The sequence below is a fragment of the Glandiceps talaboti genome, chromosome 20, assembly GCF_964340395.1.
Source record: "Glandiceps talaboti chromosome 20, keGlaTala1.1, whole genome shotgun sequence".
NCBI classification, from domain to species: Eukaryota; Metazoa; Hemichordata; class Enteropneusta; family Spengelidae; genus Glandiceps; species Glandiceps talaboti.
The window spans coordinates 21,073,741-21,092,330 of NC_135568.1; the positions used below are offsets into that span (position 1 = coordinate 21,073,741).

At 30.6% G+C, this 18,590-nt stretch overlaps 1 protein-coding gene across 2 annotated transcripts in view; it reads left to right on the forward strand.

Moving 5' to 3' along the window:
- Nucleotides 1-18,590, forward strand: part of LOC144451067 (neurobeachin-like protein 1) — a 312,418-nt gene that overhangs the window by 125,602 nt on the left and 168,226 nt on the right. For both annotated transcript variants that reach the window (XM_078141830.1, XM_078141831.1), the window contains exons 19-22: nucleotides 862-995; nucleotides 1,582-1,738; nucleotides 2,348-2,450; nucleotides 12,948-13,098. In XM_078141830.1, the coding sequence (XP_077997956.1) occupies nucleotides 862-995; nucleotides 1,582-1,738; nucleotides 2,348-2,450; nucleotides 12,948-13,098 (545 nt within the window). The remainder of the gene's footprint in view (nucleotides 1-861; nucleotides 996-1,581; nucleotides 1,739-2,347; nucleotides 2,451-12,947; nucleotides 13,099-18,590) is intronic.

An 18,590-nucleotide genomic window follows, 5' to 3' on the forward strand; every position in this document is an offset into this window, starting at 1 on the left:
ATTTATTTATTATACTGTGTATATATCTGGGGCCGGAGGCCCATATTATTAAATAAACCAGTATTATAATTTATAATTTATACATAGGTTATAACATAGGTTATACATAGGTTATACATAGGTTATAACATAGGTGATAACATAGGTGATAACATAGGTTATACATAGGTTATACATAGGTTACAACATAGGTTATACATAGGTGATAACATAGGTGATAACATAGGTTATGACATAGGTTATACATAGGTTACAACATAGGTTATACATAGGTTATACATAGGTTATACATAGGTTACACATAGGTTATACATAGGTTATACATAGGTTTAATATACATAGGTTATACATAGGTTATACATAGGTTATAACATAGGTTACAACATAGGTTATACATAGGTTACAACATACAAGCAGTTCAAAGATTTTAGCTTTCAATAATAATGTGACTGTCATTTCCTGCAAGGTTTTCCCAGAAATCCCCAAAGTGGCTGAACCCATGTCATAAGAGCAGTAGGACTCCTTTAAAAAATTTCAAATGACCAATAAACTATTTTATCACCCAGAATTATATTGAATTTGACAGTACTAGTCAATAGAAGTGTCATCTACCATGCTATAAGAGTAGGAGTCGAAATAGCCAATTACAAAGCATCTACTATACAATAGGAGTAGGAGTTAAAAACACCTAATCACAAAGCATCTATCATACTATAAGAGTAGGAGTCAAAACAGCCAATCATGGAGTTAAAGAGAGCCAATCACAACACCACTACAATACTATACAATAAAGACACAAAAAAACAAGAAACTCTCAAATTGGTAAAATGAATGACTTTAAAAGGTTTATATGTCTTTCAGATGATAAGCTTGAAAAGAACCCTGTTGCAAGTTTCCTAACTGTACTACGACACATGTGTAAAGGTAACACTGACAATCAGGAAAGGCTCACAAGGACACAGGAGATTGCCACCATTGGAGCCTTGATGCAGAGAGTTAGTAGCTTCATTCTGATTGACTATCAAAATGAAACAATATAGTATTATAGATGATTGGTTGATTACAATTTTTACAGATATTTGCTGTTTCAAATAAACGTTGTATAATTAATGATAATAACAGCACGCATTCTGCATAATTGCCAATATGGCTACTCAGTGGTATTTGCACTCATGCTTACAATATTTTCTGCTGCACTTTCAATTGCTGTGCTCAGAAAATTAGGGCCACACTTGTATGCCACACTTGCAATGTTTTCTGCTGCACTTTCAATTGCTGTGCTCAGAAAATTAGGGCCACACTTGTATGCCACACTTGTATGCCACACTTGCACTCATACATGATGGGATTCTGGTGTAGTACTACATGCAGTGTAACAAACTTGTTGTCAACTAACATTCTTATCATTAGAAAGGATCTTTGTAAAACAGTCTAAATTTACAATCCAGGTATTTAATATGTATTTAGGAATAAGCAGTGAAATTTATTTTATCACATCTTTTTCTGCACACCAACATGGTTGTTGAGAAGCTACTATTGTCTGTGTAGTGATTGACAGGTGTCATTTGCTTTGATTGACAGTTGGATCCCACATTGATTGATGTGAATGTATTGATGGCTGTACAGCTATTGGTGGAGTGTCTAGCAAACAGTGTGCCAAACTTGCTACAAATCATCTATCAACATGTACTCTTTGATTTTAGAATCTGGAGTAAAAGTGATTTCCCTGTCAGGATAGGTATGTTGAACTTTGAACTCTTACATCGTGACCTCTGACATCTTCAGGAGGGGAGACAGTATCTTTGTCTTTCTAAAGGATTATGCTGTCAGTCTTTGCATGTCAATCCCTGTGATGTCTTCCTAATAACAGTGATCTTTTTTTCAAAGAATTCTATATAAGGGGTGGTTTATTGACTCTTGACCCTTGACCTCTGCGGGGACTCATGGATCAGGGACTATGTCATTCTTGGTGACTTGTTGAATGGATGTTTGGTTTTAGCTTACACTTCTCCCAAAGGAGCTCCAACATGTTCTAAGTTATCTTACATGCTGACTTCACTTTAAGATGTCCCAAGGGAGCTCCAACATGTTCTGAGTTATCTTACATGCTTGCTTCACCTTAGGAATTTTAACATTATTGAACTTAAAAGTTAAATTTTACAACTGTTTGTAGCTGTGAAAAAGTGCATTGATAAGTTTATTAAAGTGACTAAGTAAAATGATATTTTTACTAACAAAATGCTGACAAGATGTTGATAAAAAGTAACAGTAGGTATGAATATTTTACCCTTTGCGTTCTAGATGTTATTGTCTAATATGTCAATATTTGATCTTAATTACTTTTCAGGTCACATTCAGTACCTGTCTACTCTCATCAAAGATAACCGTAAACAACTAAGAAAGAAATATGGTGTACAGTTTATGTTAGATGTGATTGCTACATATTATAAGTAGGTATTGTCAGTTTATGATGGATGTGATTGCTATGTATTATAAGTAGGTATTGTCAATTTATGATGGATGTGATTGCTACATATTATAAGTAGGTATTGTCAGTTTATAATGGATGTGATTGCTATGTATTATAAGTAAGTATTGTCAGTTTATGATGGATGTGATTGCTATGTATTATAAGTAAGTATTTTCAGTTTTTGATTGATGTGATTGCTATGTATTATAAGTAAGTATTGTCAGTTTATGATGGATGTGATTACTATGTATTATAAGTAGGTATTGTCAGTTTATAATGGATATGATTGCTATGTATTATAAGTTAGTATTGTCAGTTTATGATGGATGTGAATGCTATGTATTATAAGTAAGTATTGTCAGTTTATGATGGATGTGATTGCTATGTATTATAAGTAAGTATTGTCAGTTTATGATGGATGTGATTGCTACATATTATAAGTAAGTATTGTCAGTTTATGATGGATGTGATTGCTACATATTATAAGTAAGTATTTTCAGTTTATGATGGATGTGATTGCTATGTATTATAAGTAAGTATTGTTAGTTTATGATGGATGTGATTGCTACATATTATAAGTAAGTATTGTCAGTTTATGATGGATGTGATTGCTATGTATTATAAGTAAGTATTGTCAGTTTATGATGGATGTGATTGCTATGTATTATAAGTAGGTATTGTCAGTTTATTATGGATATGATTGCTATGTATTATAAGTAAGTATTGTCAGTTTATGATGGATGTGATTGCTATGTATTATAAGTAAGTATTGTCAGTTTATGATGGATGTGATTGCAATGTATTATAAGTAGGTAGTGTCAGTTTATGATGGATGTGATTGCAATGTATTATAAGTAGGTAGTGTCAGTTTATGATTGATGTGATTGCTACATATTATAAGTAAGTATTGTCAATTTATGATGGGTGTGATTACTATGTATTATAAGTAAGTATTGTCAGTTTATGATGGATGTGATTGCTACGTATTATAAGTAAGTATTGTCAGTTTATGATGGATGTGATTGCTACATATTATAAGTAAGTATTGTCAGTTTATGATGGATGTGATGACTATGTATTATAAGTAAGTATTGTCAGTTTATGATGGATGTGATTGCTACATATTATAAGTAAGTATTGTCAGTTTATGATGGATGTGATTGCTATGTATTATAAGTAAGTATTGTCAATTTATGATGGATGTGATTGCTATGTATTATAAGTAAGTATTGTCAGTTTATGATGGATGTGATTGCTATGTATTATAAGTAAGTATTGTCAGTTTATGATGGATGTGATTGCTATGTATTATAAGTAAGTATTGTCAATTTATGATGGATGTGATTGCTATGTATTATAAGTAAGTATTGTCAGTTTATGATGGATGTGATTGCTATGTATTATAAGTAGGTATTGTCAGTTTATGATGGATGTGATTGCTACATATTATAAGTAAGTATTGTCAGTTTATGATGGATGTGATTGCTATGTATTATAAGTAAGTATTTTCAGTTTATGATGGATGTGATTGCTATGTATTATAAGTAAGTATTGTCAATTTATGATGGATGTGATTGCTACATATTATAAGTAAGTATTTTCAGTTTATGATGGATGTGATTGCTACATATTATAAGTAAGTATTGTCAGTTTATGATGGATGTGATTGCTATGTATTATAAGTAAGTATTGTCAGTTTCTGATGGATGTGATTGCTACATATTATAAGTAAGTATTCTCAGTTTATGATGGATGTGATTACTATGTATTATAAGTAAGTATTGTCAGTTTATGATGGATGTGATTGCTACATATTATAAGTAAGTATTGTCAGTTTATGATGGATGTGATTGCTATGTATTATAAGTAAGTATTGTCAGTTTATGATGGATGTGATTGCTACATATTATAAGTAAGTATTGTCAGTTTATGATGGATGTGATTGCTATGTATTATAAGTAAGTATTGTCAGTTTATGATGGATGTGATTGCTACATATTATAAGTAAGTATTTTCAGTTTATGATGGATGTGATTGCTATGTATTATAAGTAAGTATTGTCAGTTTATGATGGATGTGATTGCTACATATTATAAGTAAGTATTGTCAGTGAATGATGGATATGATTGCTATGTATTATAAGTAAGTATTGTCAGTTTATGATGGATGTGATTGCTACATATTATAAGTAAGTATTGTCAATTTATGATGGATGTGATTGCTACATATTATAAGTAAGTATTGTCAGTTTATGATGGATGTGATTGCTATGTATTATAAGTAAGTATTGTCAGTGTATGATGGATGTGATTGCTACATATTATAAGTAAGTATTGTCAGTTTATGATGGATGTGATTGCTACATATTATAAGTAAGTATTTTCAGTTTATGATGGATGTGATTGCTATGTATTATAAGTAAGTATTGTTAGTTTATGATGGATGTGATTGCTACATATTATAAGTAAGTATTGTCAGTTTATGATGGATGTGATTGCTATGTATTATAAGTAAGTATTGTCAGTTTATGATGGATGTGATTGCTATGTATTATAAGTAAGTATTGTCAGTTTATGATGGATGTGATTGCTACATATTATAAGTAAGTATTGTCAGTTTATGATGGCTGTGATTGCTACATATTATAAGTAAGTATTGTCAGTTTTTGATGGATGTGATTGCTACATATTATAAGTAAGTATTGTCAGTTTATGATGGATGTGATTGCTACATATTATAAGTAAGTATTGTCACTTTATGATGGATGTGATTGCTACATATTATAAGTAAGTTTTGTCAATTTATGATGGATGTGATTACTATGTATTATAAGTAAGTATTGTCAGTTTATGATGGATGTGATTGCTACATATTATAAGTAAGTATTGTCAATTTATGATGGATGTGATTGCAATGTATTATTAGTAAGTATTGTCAGTTTATGATGGATGTGATTGCTATGTATTATAAGTAAGTTTTGTCAATTTATGATGGATGTGATTACTATGTATTATAAGTAAGTATTGTCAGTTTATGATGGATGTGATTGCTATGTATTATAAGTAGGTATTGTCAGTTTATGATGGATGTGATTGCTACATATTATAAGTAAGTTTTGTCAATTTATGATGGATGTGATTGCTATGTATTATAAGTAAGTATTGTCAGTTTATGATGGATGTGATTGCTACGTATTATAAGTAAGTATTGTCAGTTTATGATGGATGTGATTGCTACATATTATAAGTAAGTATTGTCAGTTTATGATGGATGTGATGACTATGTATTATAAGTAGGTATTGTCAGTTTATGATGGATGTGATTGCTACATATTATAAGTAAGTATTGTCAGTTTATGATGGATGTGATTGCTACGTATTATAAGTAAGTATTGTCAGTTTATGATGGATGTGATTGCTACATATTATAAGTAAGTATTGTCAGTTTATGATGGATGTGATGACTATGTATTATAAGTAGGTATTGTCAGTTTATGATGGATGTGATTGCTATGTATTATAAGTAAGTATTGTCAATTTATGATGGATGTGATTGCTACATATTATAAGTAAGTATTGTCAGTTTATGATGGATGTGATTGCTATGTATTATAAGTAAGTATTGTCAGTTTCTGATGGATGTGATTGCTACATATTATAAGTAAGTATTGTCAGTTTATGATGGATGTGATTACTACATATTATAAGTAAGTATTGTCAGTTTATGATGGATGTGATTGCTACATATTATAAGTAAGTATTTTCAGTTTATGATGGATGTGATTGCTATGTATTATAAGTAAGTATTGTCAGTTTATGATGGATGTGATTGCTACATATTATAAGTAAGTATTGTCAGTGAATGATGGATATGATTGCTATGTATTATAAGTAAGTATTGTCAGTTTATGATGGATGTGATTGCTACATATTATAAGTAAGTATTGTCAGTTTATGATGGATGTGATTGCTATGTATTATAAGTAAGTATTGTCAATTTATGATGGATGTGATTGCTACATATTATAAGTAAGTATTGTCAGTTTATGATGGATGTGATTGCTATGTATTATAAGTAAGTATTGTCAGTTTATGATGGATGTGATTGCTACATATTATAAGTAAGTATTGTCAGTTTATGATGGATGTGATTGCTATGTATTATAAGTAAGTATTGTCAGTTTATGATGGATGTGATTGCTACATATTATAAGTAAGTATTTTCAGTTTATGATGGATGTGATTGCTACATATTATAAGTAAGTATTGTCAATTTATGATGGATGTGATTGCTACATATTATAAGTAAGTATTGTCAGTTTATGATGGATGTGATTGCTATGTATTATAAGTAAGTATTGTCAGTTTATGATGGATGTGATTGCTACATATTATAAGTAAGTATTGTCAGTTTATGATGGATGTGATTGCTACATATTATAAGTAAGTATTTTCAGTTTATGATGGATGTGATTGCTATGTATTATAAGTAAGTATTGTCAGTTTATGATGGATGTGATTGCTACATATTATAAGTAAGTATTGTCAGTTTATGATGGATGTGATTGCTATGTATTATAAGTAAGTATTGTCAGTTTATGATGGATGTGATTGCTATGTATTATAAGTAAGTATTGTCAGTTTATGATGGATGTGATTGCTACATATTATAAGTAAGTATTGTCAGTTTATGATGGATGTGATTGCTACATATTATAAGTAAGTATTGTCAGTTTTTGATGGATGTGATTGCTACATATTATAAGTAAGTATTGTCACTTTATGATGGATGTGATTGCTACATATTATAAGTAAGTATTGTTAGTTTATGATGGATGTGATTGCTACATATTATAAGTAAGTTTTGTCAATTTATGATGGATGTGATTACTATGTATTATAAGTAAGTATTGTCAGTTTATGATGGATGTGATTGCTACATATTATAAGTAAGTATTGTCAATTTATGATGGATGTGATTGCTACATATTATAAGTAAGTATTGTCAGTTTATGATGGATGTGATTGCTATGTATTATAAGTAAGTATTGTCAGTTTATGATGGATGTGATTGCTACATATTATAAGTAAGTATTGTCAGTTTATGATGGATGTGATTGCAATGTATTATAAGTAAGTATTGTCAGTTTATGATGGATGTGATTGCTACATATTATAAGTAAGTATTGTCAGTTTATGATGGATGTGATTGCAATGTATTATTAGTAAGTATTGTCAGTTTATGATGGATGTGATTGCTATGTATTATAAGTAAGTTTTGTCAATTTATGATGGATGTGATTACTATGTATTATAAGTAAGTATTGTCAGTTTATGATGGATGTGATTGCTACATATTATAAGTAAGTATTGTCAATTTATGATGGATGTGATTGCTACATATTATAAGTAAGTTTTGTCAATTTATGATGGATGTGATTACTATGTATTATAAGTAAGTATTGTCAGTTTATGATGGATGTGATTGCTACATATTATAAGTAAGTATTGTCAATTTATGATGGATGTGATTGCAATGTATTATTAGTAAGTATTGTCAGTTTATGATGGATGTGATTGCTATGTATTATAAGTAAGTATTGTCAGTTTATGATGGATGTGATTGCTACATATTATAAGTAAGTATTGTCAGTTTATGATGGATGTGATTGCTATGTATTATAAGTAAGTATTGTCAGTTTATGATGGATGTGATTGCTGCATATTATAAGTAAGTATTGTCAGTTTATGATGGATGTGATTGCTACATATTATAAGTAAGTATTGTCAGTTTCTGATGGATGTGATTGCTACATATTATAAGTAAGTATTGTCAGTTTATGATGGATGTGATTGCTATGTATTATAAGTAAGTATTGTCAGTTTCTGATGGATGTGATTGCTACATATTATAAGTAAGTATTGTCAGTTTATGATTGATGTGATTACTATGTATTATAAGTAAGTATTGTCAGTTTCTGATGGATGTGATTGCTACATATTATAAGTAAGTATTCTCAGTTTATGATGGATGTGATTACTATGTATTATAAGTAAGTATTGTCAGTTTATGATGGATGTGATTGCTACATATTATAAGTAAGTATTGTCAGTTTATGATGGATGTGATTGCTATGTATTATAAGTAAGTATTGTCAGTTTATGATGGATGTGATTGCTATGTATTATAAGTAAGTATTGTCAGTTTATGATGGATGTGATTGCTACATATTATAAGTAAGTATTGTCAGTTTATGATGGATGTGATGACTATGTATTATAAGTAGGTATTGTCAGTTTATGATGGATGTGATTGCTACATATTATAAGTAAGTATTGTCAGTTTATGATGGATGTGATTGCTACGTATTATAAGTAAGTATTGTCAGTTTATGATGGATGTGATTGCTACATATTATAAGTAAGTATTGTCAGTTTATGATGGATGTGATGACTATGTATTATAAGTAGGTATTGTCAGTTTATGATGGATGTGATTGCTATGTATTATAAGTAAGTATTGTCAATTTATGATGGATGTGATTGCTACATATTATAAGTAAGTATTGTCAGTTTATGATGGATGTGATTGCTATGTATTATAAGTAAGTATTGTCAGTTTCTGATGGATGTGATTGCTACATATTATAAGTAAGTATTGTCAGTTTATGATGGATGTGATTACTACATATTATAAGTAAGTATTGTCAGTTTATGATGGATGTGATTGCTATGTATTATAAGTAAGTATTGTCAGTTTATGATGGATGTGATTGCTACATATTATAAGTAAGTATTTTCAGTTTATGATGGATGTGATTGCTATGTATTATAAGTAAGTATTGTCAGTTTATGATGGATGTGATTGCTACATATTATAAGTAAGTATTGTCAGTGAATGATGGATATGATTGCTATGTATTATAAGTAAGTATTGTCAGTTTATGATGGATGTGATTGCTACATATTATAAGTAAGTATTGTCAGTTTATGATGGATGTGATTGCTATGTATTATAAGTAAGTATTGTCAATTTATGATGGATGTGATTGCTACATATTATAAGTAAGTATTGTCAGTTTATGATGGATGTGATTGCTATGTATTATAAGTAAGTATTGTCAGTTTATGATGGATGTGATTGCTACATATTATAAGTAAGTATTGTCAGTTTATGATGGATGTGATTGCTATGTATTATAAGTAAGTATTGTCAGTTTATGATGGATGTGATTGCTACATATTATAAGTAAGTATTTTCAGTTTATGATGGATGTGATTGCTACATATTATAAGTAAGTATTGTCAATTTATGATGGATGTGATTGCTACATATTATAAGTAAGTATTGTCAGTTTATGATGGATGTGATTGCTATGTATTATAAGTAAGTATTGTCAGTTTATGATGGATGTGATTGCTACATATTATAAGTAAGTATTGTCAGTTTATGATGGATGTGATTGCTACATATTATAAGTAAGTATTTTCAGTTTATGATGGATGTGATTGCTATGTATTATAAGTAAGTATTGTCAGTTTATGATGGATGTGATTGCTACATATTATAAGTAAGTATTGTCAGTTTATGATGGATGTGATTGCTATGTATTATAAGTAAGTATTGTCAGTTTATGATGGATGTGATTGCTATGTATTATAAGTAAGTATTGTCAGTTTATGATGGATGTGATTGCTACATATTATAAGTAAGTATTGTCAGTTTATGATGGATGTGATTGCTACATATTATAAGTAAGTATTGTCAGTTTTTGATGGATGTGATTGCTACATATTATAAGTAAGTATTGTCACTTTATGATGGATGTGATTGCTACATATTATAAGTAAGTATTGTTAGTTTATGATGGATGTGATTGCTACATATTATAAGTAAGTTTTGTCAATTTATGATGGATGTGATTACTATGTATTATAAGTAAGTATTGTCAGTTTATGATGGATGTGATTGCTACATATTATAAGTAAGTATTGTCAATTTATGATGGATGTGATTGCAATGTATTATTAGTAAGTATTGTCAGTTTATGATGGATGTGATTGCTATGTATTATAAGTAAGTTTTGTCAATTTATGATGGATGTGATTACTATGTATTATAAGTAAGTATTGTCAGTTTATGATGGATGTGATTGCTACATATTATAAGTAAGTATTGTCAATTTATGATGGATGTGATTGCTACATATTATAAGTAAGTTTTGTCAATTTATGATGGATGTGATTACTATGTATTATAAGTAAGTATTGTCAGTTTATGATGGATGTGATTGCTACATATTATAAGTAAGTATTGTCAATTTATGATGGATGTGATTGCAATGTATTATTAGTAAGTATTGTCAGTTTATGATGGATGTGATTGCTATGTATTATAAGTAAGTATTGTCAGTTTATGATGGATGTGATTGCTACATATTATAAGTAAGTATTGTCAGTTTATGATGGATGTGATTGCTATGTATTATAAGTAAGTATTGTCAGTTTATGATGGATGTGATTGCTGCATATTATAAGTAAGTATTGTCAGTTTATGATGGATGTGATTGCTACATATTATAAGTAAGTATTGTCAGTTTCTGATGGATGTGATTGCTACATATTATAAGTAAGTATTGTCAGTTTATGATGGATGTGATTGCTATGTATTATAAGTAAGTATTGTCAGTTTCTGATGGATGTGATTGCTACATATTATAAGTAAGTATTGTCAGTTTATGATTGATGTGATTACTATGTATTATAAGTAAGTATTGTCAGTTTATGATGGATGTGATTGCTATGTATTATAAGTAAGTATTGTCAGTTTATGATGGATGTGATTGCTACATATTATAAGTAAGTATTGTCAGTTTATGATGGATGTGATTGCTATGTATTATAAGTAAGTATTGTCAGTTAATGATGGATGTGATTGCTATGTATTATAAATAAGTAAGTATTGTCAGTTTATGATGGATGTGATTGCTATGTATTATAAGTAGGTATTGTCAGTTTATGATGGATGTGATTGCTATGTATTATAAGTAAGTATTGTCAGTTTATGATGGATGTGATTGCTATGTATTATAAGTAGGTATTTTCAGTTTTTGATTGATGTGATTGCTATGTATTATAAGTAAGTATTGTCAGTTTCTGATGGATGTGATTGCTACATATTATAAGTAAGTATTGTCAGTTTATGATGGATGTGATTGCTACATATTATAAGTAAGTATTGTCAGTTTCTGATGGATGTGATTGCTACATATTATAAGTAAGTATTGTCAGTTTATGATGGATGTGATTGCTATGTATTATAAGTAAGTATTGTCAGTTTATGATGGATGTGATTGCTACATATTATAAGTAAGTATTGTCAGTTTATGATGGATGTGATTGCTATGTATTATAAGTAAGTATTGTCAGTGAATGATGGATGTGATTGCTATGTATTATAAGTAAGTATTGTCAGTTTATGATGGATGTGATTGCTATGTATTATAAGTAAGTATTGTCAGTTTATGATGGATGTGATTGCTATGTATTATAAGTAAGTATTGTCAGTTTATGATTGATGTGATTGCTATGTATTATAAGTAAGTATTTTCAGTTTTTGATTGATGTGATTGCTACATATTATAAGTAAGTATTGTCAGTTTATGATGGATGTGATTGCTATGTATTATAAGTAAGTATTGTCAGTTTATGATGGATGTGATTGCTATGTATTATAAGTAAGTATTGTCAGTTTATGATGGATGTGATTGCTATGTATTATAAGTAAGTATTGTCAGTTTATGATGGATGCGATTGCTATGTATTATAAGTAAGTATTGTCAGTTTATGATGGATGTGATTGCTACATATTATAAGTAGGTATTGTCAGTTTATGATGGATGTGATTGCTACATATTATAAGTAGGTATTGTCAGTTTATGATGGATGTGATTGCTACACATTATAAGTATGTATTGTCAATTTATGATGGATGTGATTGCTATGTATTATAAGTAAGTATTGTCAGTTTATAATGGATGTGATTGCTATGTATTATAAGTAAGTATTTTCAGTTTTTGATTGATGTGATTGCTATGTATTATAAGTAAGTATTGTCAGTTTATGATGGATGTGATTACTATGTATTATAAGTAGGTATTGTCAGTTTATGAATCACAAAATCCCGAGGTCTAGGTGGGACCGGAAATAACCGAAAACTCTCGAAGGAAATCCGAAGGGAAGTGACTGAAAAAAGGTCATTTTAAGGTGTTTGCAGATGCTTTTTTCTAAAAGTTTTAAAACCAGTATACATTTCACAAACATGTCATCTAGCAAAATAGCAATAGTGAATGTGAGCATTTTGAATTACCTTTAAGCTGTTGTAAACCCTAGTTGAAAAGAATCAAGTGATACAAAACTTTGAAATAATTAGAATTAGGATTGTCCAATAAATTTGAATATTTCATCATTATTTTTAGTTCACCCAACCATGGTTTATCATCTGAGGATGCCAGAACCATCAGAGTGTCACTTTTAGGATTGATCAAATATTACGTTGGTAAAGGAATCGAGATTGAAGAAATGATGGCTATTGTAAACTTCCTGGTTCAAGCCAGTGAAGACTCAATGGTAGGTCATAATATTGATGTTTCTTTTGCATTCTCTGATTGGTCAAATAAGTAGCTCATGAATATTCATTGCATTGTCCTCAAATCAATTTTTGTCTGGGCACAAAAAATATGAATATTCAAATAGTAGAATTCTTCCTTTCATTGGCCAGATATTGGAATGAATATTCATAAAGTTGAATGCACCAACAGGAATACATCATTCAGTCATGCATATTCATAGATTTTCCTGGTATTTGCTATTGCTTGACCCAGTTGACAATGTATTTAATTACAAGTTATTCTGTGAAAATTTCAGTTTGATTTTGTATTTATATTATGATTAGTCATTGATTTTTCAGTGCCAAACAATTTTTTAGAATATTTGGAAAGTCCATCAATGATTCTGTTTGTATGACCGTAGTGAGCAACTAAACAGATATAGTTGCCAAATTATTGATACAAATAGTGAATCACAAGTCTTAACTCCGATATTTTTAATGTTTGTGTGATTTAAAGTATTTATGTATTAACAGTATAGATTAGTTATCTCTTTAAATCATATACTCACTAAACTAATGTCAGTGTAGTTAAAATTTATAATACTTTCTGAAATCTATAAAATTTAAGATGTCTTCCAAAAGGTGGGAGCAGGTAGAAGTAAGAAATTCAACTTCCCCTTCACCCTCTCCTCAAAATATGCTAAGCCTTATAGATTGCAAACCAGTATTACTATGCTCAGCTATCTAGTCAAATAATTACTGTGTTACTTGATTATTACCCAATATCACCTCTCCGTTTGTCGTATCATTTTGAGTGTAATTTCCGTAATGTGACACGAACTGTTAGATGAGTGTCACATTACAGAAACTGCACTCACAATGATACGACAAATGAAGAGGTGATATTGGGTAATAATCTATTTATCATATAGCTATACCCAGAAGTTCAAAGGGAAATTATGAAAAATAAAAAGAGCACAGCTTGCTATACAGTGCACTTCATGTGTCGTGTGACCTGTTATCAGGTGACATTCACTAAAACGTCAATGAACATAGTTTGCTGACCCAGCTCAACCTGCTCCGACAATCAGAAAATTTCATCAGATTTTGGTGTAATTATCCATAATTATTTTTGAAATACAATATTGGTATTAGAGTAAGTTCTCTAGAAGTTTCAGAAAATGCTTTAATGTGTTAATAAAACTAGATGGTCGACCATGAGCATAACTACTGCAGTACAATAGTGTGGTATGGGTAGCGTCAGTGGATGACTTACACTCACACAGTCGTGCCCACGATACACATTGCGAAATGTATGTACCTGTATAGTGTTATGAATTTACAATCTTAACTAAAAAGTATCATTTGGGTATCGATATTTTTATCAAAATTTCCTTGTTTTGAAAATTCCTCAGGGTTGTGGCCATACGCGATATCCCTAACTTCGAAGATCGGCTACCATTTTATTTATGTTTTGTTTATGTTCAGAATCGACATGTTTTGGCCAATCAGAGAGGTGTTTGCTGATGACATTTAACATGAATATCATGACATTTAAAGTCCAACATCAGAAGTGTGATATTTTGCGTTAAACATCATCAAGAACAATTGATCTGGGCATAGGTGTATGATATCTCTTATATCTGGTTATTGGAAGACAAAAAAAATAGTTTGGCCACTTGGGCAAATTTTGGCCGCTCAAATCTACACAGGTATTATGTACTTCATAAACCATCATTTTACAACATTTCATAGAAAATGCTGATGATGTGATGGCATCATTGGTTGATTTCAATCATCCTACTTTGATGGTATGAAATTTAGGAACTCGTAGCAAATTATACATCACCGATACTGGTATAGTTTGTATCCATGAGAAAAAGTTAATCTAAATTTACCCAAATGTGGCATGGTCTTGTGAGATACTTCTTCAACAATACCTGCGAATGTAGGTAATCAGAGTATGACATATTGCATCATCCCCATAAATGAATGTTATAGACTCATACGAAGGGTTTTCCCATTGTTATGAGGATGGACAACCTATGTATACACATCCTCTGGATCCTGCAGTAAACATGAACCTAGTAAAGGTGGCTACCACCCCTACATTGATAATACTGCTTGCCATGTGAACTATGTTTATGTTGTTCATGGTGTGTTATATTTCATGGAGTATAAACTTGTGAAATGCCCAATCGAAATGTTGGTATGTATTCCTATCAATGATGGGAAGGTCATGTTTATGTTATGTAGACAATGGACAGTTTGGCAGACAGAAATTCAATTCATTGCTTAGAAAATGTTCATATACATATACAAATCACTACACAAAGATATGAATTAATTTATGTTTAAAGTTTAAAATGTATTTTATGCTGATATGTATTATCAGTTATCATCAATTGAAAACTTGTCAAATTTATTTTTGCTTCTGTGTAAGACTGTCTGAAGTGTTGGTATAGAGACCACTACATCAAAAATTACAGTGATTAGCAACAACTACTGAAAAGTTGAATAATCTATCTGTCCTTAAATTTTTTTATCTATCATCGGCCACTGTTTTTTTCCCATCTTTTTTTTTCTCTTTCCATGATTCCTTTAATTTCAGGTGAAATTCAGCTCTGTTTCTTTGTTATTTATTTATTTCTCTCAAATTTCAAGTCCATAATTTTGTTTCTTGTTCTCATTATCAACCTTCTTTCAGTGTTTTTTGTATGGACCTTATCGAGTATCTAATGTGGTAAGTTCTGTACAGTAAAAGATGTAATCCCAAATCCATGCTAACATACCATGAACATCAATCAATGTCAGAGCACTGTGTCATAATACCAACAATAAAAATAAGAAGGATGCATCTTTACATGTACAAGACTTTGATGCCTAACCCTAGTCTGTTTACTGTGCTGTCAAGATACATTGTTAGCTGGTCGTACCTCCTAACCCTAGTCTGTATATTTTACTGTCAAGATACATTGTTAGCTGGTCATACCTCCTAACCCTAGTCTGTTTACTGTGCTGTCAAGATACATTGTTAGCTGGTCGTACCTCCTAACCCTAGTCTGTTTACTGTACTGTCAAGATACATTGTTAGCTGGTTGTACCTCCTAACCCTAGTCTGTTTACTGTACTGTCGAGATACATTGTTAGCTGGTTGTACCTCCTAACCCTAGTCTGTTTACTTTACTGTCAAGATACATTTTAGCTGGTCATACCTCCTAACCCTAGTCTGTTTACTGTACTGTCGAGATACATTGTTAGCTGGTCCTACCTCTTAATCCTAGTCTGTTTACTGTACTGTCAAGATACATTGTTAGCTGGTCGTACCTCCTAATCCTAGTCTGTTTACTGTACTGTCGAGATACATTGTTAGCTGGTCCTACCTCCTAATCCTAGTCTGTTTACTGTACTGTCAAGATACATTGTTAGCTGGTCGTACCTCCTAACCCTAGTCTGTATATTTTACTGTCAAGATACATTGTTAGCTGTTCATATCTCCTAGTCCTCCTATTCCCCACTTGTGTTGAGAAGCTTTTTAAACAACTTACATAGCCACAGCCCCAAAAATTGTTATCATGGTTATCCAGCACCCGTATGGTTAAATTTACATAATTTATAAATAACATGTAAATTACCACATCACATAGCATATGTGTGTGTATTTACATACTGATTCATTTGAATAATGGCAACCTGACAAATTGCCATGGTTGAAGGGACTGCATGCTGTCATCAACCAGGCTATTGGGTGAAAATATTCAATGCACTATCAACAGTTTTAAAATGTAATCATTAGAAGCAAAGAATGCGAGCCACAGGCTAGAAGGTACGACTTGCTAATGATATATCTCGATTAGCACAGTAAACAGGCTACGAAAGTTGACGTCAAATTTTCAGGATGTAAAACCTCACATTGCAATACACTACAATTAGCCCAGAAAGTTTGCTTCATGAAGACTAAAATACAGGAATAACCCACTTTGGATTTGATCTAAAAGCATGTACCTTGAGAAAAAACTTACACTAAAGAAAATTCAAAGAAGGTTTTTTCTTGTAAGATAATGACTTTGCTAGGTGCATCCTTCCTTCAATACAATTAATAGTTTATACCTACTATGTAGTCATTCACTGTTCACGTGATAATCATGTGATGATCATGCAGTGATGATGTGGAGATCATGTGATAGTCAATGATATTAATGATCTCTGTTATCTCTAAATTGATGAATGACTATTTACACAATCTGGTCACCCCCACTGTCAACATAGTCTAGTCCATTTATTTTTAGGATGGATGATACTACTGAAAGTGACAGGGGGAGTTGGCAAGGTTGATTCTAAAATTACTATTTCATGAATCACTCAGGGAGATGACCACACCCAGAGTACTCAGTGATATTTTCAAAATAAATTCATAAAAAAATATCTTTCATATCAGTTTTGTATCAAGATAATGAAAGTTTGGCCACACACATAGTCAATTTGTACTTAAGGAAACATTGTTCCATCACTTCTATATTGGTTTTATACCATATCACCAGAACCACAATCAACAAACAAATGCTGAAAATATTCCCTTGGAAACGCTGTTTAAAAAATTTAAATTTAAAAAATGTGAACGTGTAAAAATTCCTACCATGGATAATTAGTGTAGTCACAGTAAGGAACAAAATGGATAATTAATGTAGTCACAGTAAGGAACAAAATGGATAATTAATGTAGTCACAGTAAGCAGTAAGGAACAAAATGGATAATTAATGTAGTCACAGTATGGAACAAAATGAATAATTAATGTAGTCACAGTATGGAACAAAATGGATAAGTAATGTAGTCACAGTATGGAACAAAATGAATAATTAATGTAGTCACAGTAAGCAGTAAGGAACAAAATGGATAATTAATGTAGTCACAGTAAGGAACAAACTGGATAATTAATGTAGTCACAGTAAGGAACAAAATGAATAAGTAATGTAGTCACAGTAAGGAACAAAATGGATAATTAATGTAGTCAAAGTAAGCAGTAAGGAACAAAATGGATAATTAATGTAGTCACAGTAAGGAACAAAATGGATAATTAATGTAGTCATAGTAAGCAGTAAGGAACAAAATGGATAATTAATGTAGTCAAAGTAAGCAGTAAGGAACAAAATGGATAATTAATGTAGTCACAGTAAGCAGTAAGGAACAAAATGGATAATTAATGTAGTCACAGTAAGCAGTAAGGAACAAAATGGATAATTAATGTAGTCACAGTAAGCAGTAAGGAACAAAATGGATAATTAATGTAGTCACAGTAAGGAACAAAATGGATAATTAATGTAGTCACAGTAAGCAGTAAGGAACAAAATGAATAATTAATGTAGTCAAAGTAAGCAGTAAGGAACAAAATGGATAATTAATGTAGTCAAAGTAAAGCAGTAAGGAACAAAATGGATAATCAATGTAGTCACAGTAAGCAGTAAGGAACAAAATGGATAATTAATGTAGTCAAAGTAAGCAGTAAGGAACAAAA